At 32.4% G+C, this 9,656-nt stretch overlaps 1 protein-coding gene across 1 annotated transcript; it reads left to right on the top strand.

Moving 5' to 3' along the window:
- Nucleotides 1-8,313: 8,313 nt before the first annotated feature.
- Nucleotides 8,314-9,105, top strand: LOC148195109 (secreted RxLR effector protein 161-like). Its single transcript, XM_088095093.1, has one exon. It carries the CDS (start codon nucleotides 8,314-8,316, stop codon nucleotides 9,103-9,105), a length of 792 nt encoding a protein of 263 aa, XP_087951219.1.
- The last annotated feature ends 551 nt before the right edge of the window (nucleotides 9,106-9,656 follow it).

Below are 9,656 nucleotides of genomic sequence, written 5' to 3'. Positions count from 1 at the left end.
CTTTGGGAAACGATAGTTGGTTACTGTACACTTACCGAGGGTTAACAGATGGCAAAGTCCAATGTTATTCGAACAAGTTTAGAGAATGAAGAGAAACAGGTCATGTGGTACTTGAATAGTGGATGCTCGAGGCACATGACAGGCGATCCAAACAAGTTTACAAGCCTCTCACACAAGACATAGTGGTCATGTCACATATGGTGACAACAAGTAGGCATTGAGGCCGAACCAGTATAAAAACATTTTCTTCTCCATATCTTTTTACATTTATGCATACATTCTGTAATTGTTTTACACGCATACTGTCTTCATTGCACACCATTTCTTACTACACAAGAAAGTTTTCAAGAACAATATCATTTGCGAAAAAGATTCGAAAAGTACACATTTTTGTAAAACACCAATTCACCACCGCCCCCCCTTCTAGGTGTTGAGGAACAAAGTCAATCTTTTCTAACATGGTTTATTATAATTACACTAGCTTACCATTATGTCTGTTGTGTTGTGGTTTGTCTGCATGTTAATATCATATGTTATACGTAAGTAGAGGGCATTGTAGGTGAAAGAGTTGTGAAGAGTAGGATTGTTGATTGCACTAGTACAAAAACAGCGTATAACGTCACATGTTCAACATCGAACCACTGAATAACCAACATTAAGAATGAGCGGTGGCATTTTTGTTAATAAATGCAATTATTAAACGTCGTTTAGAATTGTAATTCGACGTAAAAGGATATAAAACGTCGAATGACTTTTAAATTCGACGTGAAAAGGTTAATGAATTCAATAAAAATTTGAGCGAGAGATTGAAAATTCATTCACTTTATCTTAGCGCAAGATGCCCTCTTCTCTTCTCAAACTTTTCTCGAACGAAGTTTAACGACCATCACATGTAATCTTTCTTTCATTTGATACAAATGCATGTTAATTAATTACTCTATGTATGATTTTTGTTTGTTTTAACCAATTATTTTCTTGTTCTTGTCCTTCATAGGCGCATTCTGTTTTCTCTCTCACCGTGATGAAACTTTATTCTAACGAACTCACCTTTTGAAGAATAGTTTTCGTTTTTGTTTTCGTTTTGAAGAACTTATTTGTTGAACTTGTTTTTTGTGTTTTTTGTTGAACTTGTTTATTGTTGTTTAGTTGAACTTGTTTGATTGAACTTGTTTGTTGTTGGTTATTATTGTTTGTTGTTGATACTATACTACATGTTCATAGTTCATGCTTTATAAAATACCAAAATTGAAATTTGTTATTTTTCTGCTTTTCAAGTCTCGTAGAGTTGTAAAAAATGATCACAATTAATTAAAAAAAACAAAAAAAAATTATTAACGTCGAATATTGACAAAATTCGACGTTAATTTAACGTCTCCTAATATGACGTCATTCGTGAATTTGCCGTTAAAAGTCCAAAATATTCGACGTTGTACGTGATTTTTGTACTAGTGTTGTCTTATTAGAAAGAGTAGTTCACTGGTGGAAAGTTTACTTTTTACATAAGTTATTTGGAGCCAATTACATTAGTTTTGGACCTACCTAATGTAGATATTACTGATGTAATAAATTTAAGACTTTAGATTGGTTAAAGTGAAAAAAAAATCTTCCATTCCTTCATTTTCCTTGTTTGTAGGTATGTAATAACCATCACGCATCACAATCTCCATCTTCCATGCATCATCGTTTTCATCTTTTATGCATCATCATTAGACTGAATCCTCTGTTCATTTCCCTTGCGCACATCATCATGCACAGAGAAGGGGGGCATGCAACATCTTTTAGCCATTCTTCCTCCTTCATTAGCGAAAAAAAAAGGCATTCCTTTAGACTACTCTGAGAAAAGTGTCATCTTTAATCAAAATAAACAACAAAGTCATTGGAAACGACATTACCAAGTACCAACAAGCTCACTTGATATTCATTTAAACCCTCCACGCCTTAAAAGATAAACTTTGAAAAAATTATATTTATTCCTCAAAATTGAGAAACTCAACAAATCAGTCACCACATGATATTCATATTATTAAAGAACATACGTTGTTGAAATGACAAATCAAACGTAGAACTAGGAAGCTTCACGCCGCTGGTGACTCATTGGCCATGGTAAGTGCTACAACAATGGAGTTCTGAGAGGAGAAAGCCTTACATACTATGATATCATCAATCCAGCACACTAATGATATGGGCATTACAGTGAAAAGGGAAAAAGATTTTTGGGCTTGGAAAAGGAGAGAGAAAGGACTTAAAGAGAAAGAAGAGATGTTACGTGTTGGAGATATTTATAGGATTTTCAAGTCTATATTACATCGGTTCTTATTACAATCGATGTAATAATCCAAACCTGAGTAGATTTTAGATCAGTATGAACCGATGTAATGTCTTTTTTTCTTCAAAATTGTCATTGTTTTTTTACAACGCTTTTAACAAAACCGATATGAAACATTGTCATATAAAAATCTTTTGTACTAGTGATTGTTTTTTTTACTTTATTCATTAAATTTAACATATATATATATATATATATATATATATATATATATATATATATAAGGGTTCTTCTTCAAGATATTGTTTTATTTAAATTTTAATTAATATATTTATATTTGTTGAATAATATTTGAAAATATTATATTAAACAAGTATAATAATAAAATATATATTAAATTAATAAGTTAGGAACACGTAGTATGAAAGATGAAAAATGTTTTATGATTTTTTTTCACCAAATTTTTTATTACTCATGACATCTTATATAAGTTTTTATTTAGCTGTGTAAAGATAAGGTGGATATGTATGTTTTTTTATTTTGATGAAATTTTTTCTTTTACATTTTTAACCATAACAAGTTCATCAATAGTAGTCAATCAACTGGTTAGATTGTTGATAGCTCATGTTTTCTTCCGTTCACATTATTAAGAAAACCTTTAATACAATAAATCTTTATATGGGAATATAATGGGTAAAATGTAACATCTCTTGAACTTTATCCTTTATATTCATCTTAAATAAATATGGATTACTAATATTCTCTAAGATCTCATAATTAGATTAGAAGCAGAATTCACACATAGAGAGACTAGGTCAAAATAATTAAAAACAAATGTTCATGTTTGACATCATTAATTTGCGGTTTTCTTTAACGTTTTCGAAGTAGTTATTGTAACTTCTAGAAGAGAAGAAAAATCTTATGTATGCCGCAATTTTTCTTTACATTAAATACGAACTTTATTATTTAAAATCAGAAAAATTATTAAATTATTTTTATAACTTTTTAATGGGTCTTCTTAAAAAATATAAAATTTTAATCATATTTATTGACAATGCATAAAAATAATTACAGTGAAAGCATGTGTGTTGCTGAATGAAGTGAGAGAAAGTAGGAAAGTAAAAGAGAAAATAAAGTAAAGTAATTGAGATGAAAAGTTACGGTTTTGAAATAAATGAAAAAGAATAAAAAGATAAGAAAAATGTTAAATTATATTAATATTTAAGATTGGTTCATGTAATTTAAAGTATAATTTTGATGTACAGATTCTAATATGATGATTATTAGAATATAATGTATTAAAGTTATAGGGATTATTTTAGAGTTATTAAAATTAATCCCTCTCTTCTCACTTCAATAAAGGGCATTTTGGTATTTTATTAAAGTTAATTAAAATATCATAAAAGAGGGAAAAAGATGAGACTACGGTTGACAGGTTAAGTTTCTGAAAACAGAGAAAGATAGGTTACGTTCTCTGGAAAAGAAAAGATACTGTGACATCCCTCAGAATTCTATATCATCAAGAAAGCATTAAAGTGAAGTAAGAGAAGGGAGAACGTTTGACAGGAAGAAACTGAACAATGGATCCAGGTAAGTTCTTTTCTACTGTGTATGAGAGAATAGTGAGTATCATGAAAATTCAAGATCCTGTGTGTGTTTTTCATTCAATTGAAATTAAAGAATTGCTTACAAGTGGTATCAGAGCCAGGTTCTGAATTTTGTGATTCTCCATGAATGGTAATTTTCTCAATTTTGTGAAACCCTAATTTTTGAATTATAAAATTTGGGGATTTTAAATTTTCATATGTTTAATTAATTTTATTGGCATGAAATCCAAGCCGTAGGGTTTTAAGATATCAATTTTTTTTTATTGAGGCAAGAAAGTTCAATTCACTTTAACGTGAATTTTACCCTGGAAGTCGAAAGTTTAAAAGCAAATTTCCTGTTGATTATTTCAATTCACTGTATTGTGAATTTTGAAGCCGCAATTTTTTTTTCATGCACAAGAATCCAAGCCGCAATTTACTGTTACATGGTGTGCATTAAAGCAACTTTATTGTTGCACATCTTCAGCCCCGAAATTCTATTTTGGAAGCAACTTTATTGTTGCAGTGGAATTTCATTTTTCATTTTCGAAGCAACTTTATTGTTGCGGCACTGTTCTCAATATTTTATTCTTGTGCTCATGTATTTATTTATTTATTTTTTTATTTTTTTAACATTGTTGTGCAGTGAATGAAAATTAATTGTGAATTAAAAGTTTGAAGGTTTCATATATTTTTAATTTGAAAAGTGCATTTACTGACATATATGATATAATTTTGTTTTATGAATTATATGTATTTGGAAGAAGGAAATTCAATTAAGTTGAATTTTGGAGAGTAATTAGTCATTGATATTAAAGTGTATATGGATTACCCAAAGGTGAACCATTGTTTATAATTGATGACATTAAAGTAAGACAATTCATGTACTTAATAAATATGTTTGTATATCCAAAGATAACATACATATAGACTTAAAGTATGATTGATTGTTTATCAAAGTGTATATGGAATTTGTCAGTTTAAGAATCACCCAAAGGTGAACTTAAATGAATGACTTAAATGATTACCTATCAGTTTAAGTGTCACCCAAAGGTGAACTTGAATGTATGATTAGTGTAGTAATTTGTTTGAATCCATTAATTTTATCAAAACATTAATGTATGAGCTTCTGTATTATTTCCAGCTTACATGAATTTATCAGGTTTGAGCAACAATGTGGTCAAGTTTAATGGGCTCAATTATGCTAATTGGTCAGAACAAATCCAGTTCCAACTGGGTGTGTTAGACTTGGACATGGCAATTATGATGGATGAAATGCACGCAGCCATTACAGTGACTAGTACAGATGATGAGAAGTCTCTTCATGAGGCTTGGCATAGGTCTAACAGGCTGTCACTAAACTTCATGCGCATGTCTATGGCAGAGAATGTAAAGCCTTCTATGCCTAAAACGGAAAACGCAAAGGAATTCATGAAACTGATCAAGGAGTACTCACAATCAGACATAACTGACAAGTCTATTGTAGGAACTCTTATGAGTGAGCTGACTACCAAAAAGTTTGACTGGTCGCAGCCCATACATGACCATGTAACTGGAATGGCAAATATAGCAGCAAGATTGAAGTCAATGGGAATGGAGGTGAATGAGTCTTTTCTAGTACAGTTCATCATGAACTCTCTTCCTCCTGAATTTGGCCAGTTCCAAGTGAACTATAACACTCTTAAAGACAAATGGAACTTTCAAGAAATTAAAGCCATGTTGATTCAAGAGGAAGGGAGATTGAAGAAAATGAAAGATCATTCTATCCATCTCACAACTCATGAAGGTGCTAGTTTCAGTAAAGCCAAATCAGGAAAGAAGAACAAGAAGGACAAAGCCCCAATGAAAGTGAATAAGGGCAATATCCAGAAGGACCAGAAATGTTTCTTTTGCAAGAAAGTAGGTCACTTCAAGAAAGATTGTCCGAAAAGAAAATCTTGGTTCGAAAAGAAAGGTACTTTTTATGTTTCTGTAAGTTTTGAAGCAAATATAATTGAAGTGCCTAATAATACCTGGTGGTTGGATTCTGGAGCTACTACTCATGTTTATAATATTATGCAGGGATTCCTTTCAATCCAGCCCATAAAAGGAACTGAAAAGTATTTATATATGGGGAACAGAATGAAGGCACGAATAGAAGGAATTGGGACTTACAGATTGATTCTAGACACTGGCTATTGTCTGAATCTTGAAAAGTGTCTCTATGTTCCTGGTTGTGCTAGGAATTTAATTTCTGTTGCAAAGTTGGATTATTTAGGTTTTAACTTTAAGATTGAAAATGGTATTTTTCATTTGTATAAACTTTCGTACTATTATGGTTCTGGTACATTATTGGATGGTTTATATCGTTTAAATCTTGATGTTAATTTTTCTGAATCCCTGTTTAATGTTGAACATGTTGTTGATAGAAACTGTGGTGCAGGAAAAGAATGTTCTGCTTTCTTATGGCATAAAAGATTAGGTCACATATCCAAAGAAAGGATGTTGAGGTTAGTTAAAAATGAAATTTTGCCTCAATTGGATTTTGATGACTGGGATGTATGTATTGATTGTATTAAGGGTAAACAAACAAAACACATATCAAAATATCCTGCCACAAGAAGTAGTCAACTTCTTGAGTTAATACACACTGATATTTGTGGTCCTTTTGACATTAAATCCTGGAGTGGTGAAAAATATTTTATCTCCTTTATTGATGATTTCTCACGTTATTGTTATATATATCTATTACATGAAAAATCTCAATCAGTGAATGCCCTTGAGGTGTTCATAAATGAGGTGGAAAGGCAATTAGATAGAAAAGTAAAAGTGGTGAGATCTGATAGAGGTGGTGAATATTATGGTAAAACTGATGAGAGTGGACAATGTCCAGGTCCATTTGCAAAGTTTCTTGAAAGTCGGGGTATATGTGCACAGTATACAATGCCCGGTACACCACAACAAAATGGTGTAGCAGAAAGGCGGAATCGTACTCTTATGGATATGGTTAGGAGTATGTTAACTCATAGTAATATTCCTTTATCTTTGTGGATGTATTCATTAAAGACTGCTGTATATCTGGATAACAGGGTTCCTAGCAAAGCAGTTTCTAAAACTCCTTATGAACTATGGACTGGAAGGAAACCCAGTTTGAGACATCTTCATGTTTGGGGTTGTCCGGCAGAGGTAAGGTTATATAATCCACATGAAAAGAAGCTTGATGCAAGAACCATTAGTGGTTACTTCATCGGTTATCCTGAAAAATCAAAGGGATATAGATTTTATTGCCCTAACCATAGTACAAGAATAGTTGAGTTTGGAAATCCTCGGTTCATTGAAAATGGTCAATTTAGTGGGAGTGAGGAATCACGAATAGTGGATATTCAAGAGCATACTAATAGTGCTTCTACATCTAATGTCTCTTCTGAAGCTGTTATCCCTCTTGTTGTATCACAGTCACACAACAAGCAGAGACAACAAATTAATGTTCCAATCCCACAAAATGAACATATAAATGTTGAGCCAATTGACAATGAGCAAGTCACAAATGAGCAAGTCATAAATGAGCAATTGATAGAGGAACCACAAGAAGCAGCATTAAGAAGGTCTGTAAGGGAGAAAAGACCTCCTATTTCGAATGATTATGTGGTTTACTCTGTTGAACATGAATGTGACTTAAGCATTGATGAGGATCCAGTCTCTTTCAGACAAGCCATGGAAAGTAACAATTCAGAGAATTGGTTGAATGCTATGAAAGAAGAATTGAAATCAATGGATGACAATAAAGTATGGGATCTAGTTGAATTGCCTAAGGGTTCAAAAAGAGTCGGTTGTAAATGGGTCTTTAAGACTAAACATGACTCAAAAGGCAATATTGAAAGGTATAAAGCTAGATTAGTCGCCAAAGGTTTCACTCAAAAGGAAGGCATTAACTACAAAGAGACCTTCTCTCCTGTTTCTAAGAAGGACTCTTTGAGAATTGTTTTGGCTTTGGTGGCTCATTATGATTTAGAGCTTCACCAAATGGATGTAAAGACCGCTTTTCTGAATGGTGACTTAGAAGAGGAAGTTTATATGGACCAACCAGAAGGTTTCACAATAACAGGAAAAGAAAATTTGGTGTGTAAATTGAAGAAATCAATATATGGACTCAAACAAGCTTCCCGACAATGGTATCTAAAATTTAATGATATCATAACTTTATATGGTTTTGTAGAGAACACCGTTGACCGGTGTATATATATGAAGATCAGTGGGAGTAAGTTTGTTATATTGGTTCTATATGTTGACGACATTTTTCTTGCTACTAATGATGTTGGTATGTTACATGATGTAAAGAAGTTTCTCTCTAGCAACTTTGAAATGAAAGATATGAATGAGGCATCTTATGTGATAGGAATAGAAATATTCCGTGATAGATCACAAGGATTGTTAAGTTTGTCTCAAAAAGGCTATATTAATAAAGTGTTAGAGAGATTCAGAATGGAAAAATGTTCTCCTGGAATAGTTCCAATTCAAAAAGGAGACAAGTTTAGTCAAATGCAATGTCCCAGGAATGATTTGGAACGAAAGGCCATGGAGTCTATTCCTTATGCGTCAGTGGTTGGGAGTTTGATGTATGCTCAAACTTGTACTCGGCCAGATATCAGTTTTGCTGTTGGAATGTTAGGCCGATATCAAAGTAATCCCGGAATGGATCACTGGAAAGCTGCAAAGAAAGTTCTTAGGTATTTACAAGGTACCAAAGAATACATGCTCACCTACAGAAGGTCAGATCATCTTGAGATGGTTGGCTACTCGGATTCAGACTATGCTGGATGTGTGGATTCAAGAAAATCCACATTTGGGTATGTTTATCTATTAGCTGGAGGAGCAATTTCTTGGAAAAGTGCAAAACAATCAGTCATTGCTACTTCCACCATGGAAGCTGAATTCGTGGCATGCTTTGAGGCCACAGTTCATGCTTTGTGGTTGCGGAACTTTGTATCGAGGCTTGACATTATTGACAGTATTGCTAGGCCGATAAGGATTTATTGTGATAATTCCGCAGCCGTCTTCTTCTCTAAAAATGACAAGTACTCAAAGGGTGCTAAACACATGGATTTGAAATATTTGTCGGTCAAAGAAGAAGTGCAGAAACGTAGAGTGTTAATTGAGCATATTGGTACGGATTTGATGATAGCAGATCCGTTAACTAAAGGACTACCGCCCAAAACTTTTATTGGCCATGTTGAAAGTATGGGCATTATGGATAAGTCGATATTAACATTATGATGTTATCTATCTTTACGGATATGTATAGTTATATGCTTGTATTGTTATGACACTTGTGAATTCAATTAAAGTTATGTTTCTCTTTATTCTACTGTTATCCACATTAAGTTATATACATGTATTATTGATTGTGGTAACATGTTATATCTCTTTTAGAGACATGAAAGTTAAAAGATTGATTAAAGTTATGTTGAGTTGGTTTGATTATGTGATACATGGAAGGAATCTTGTCGTTCATGACTTTTGCCCGCCATGATCCGATCATTTCAATTCATATAAGGATGATGACTTGATAATTCTAATGAATGGTGCGCACTTAAAGTTTAGTTTAGATCTTCAAGTCATCACATGAACCAAGTGGGAGAATGTTAAATTATATTAATATTTAAGATTGGTTCATGTAATTTAAAGTATAACTTTGATGTACAGATTCTAATGTGATGATTATTAGAATATAATGTATTAAAGTTATAGGGATTATTTTAGAGTTATTAAAATTAATCCCTCTCTTCTCACTTCAATAAAGGACATTTTGATATTTTATTAAAGTT

This window comes from Vigna umbellata, chromosome 7 (genome assembly GCF_029865625.1).
Source record: "Vigna umbellata cultivar VRB3 chromosome 7, Vumbellata_1.0, whole genome shotgun sequence".
In the NCBI taxonomy this organism is placed as follows: Eukaryota; Viridiplantae; Streptophyta; class Magnoliopsida; order Fabales; family Fabaceae; genus Vigna; species Vigna umbellata.
This window is presented reverse-complemented; position numbering and strand designations above follow the sequence as displayed.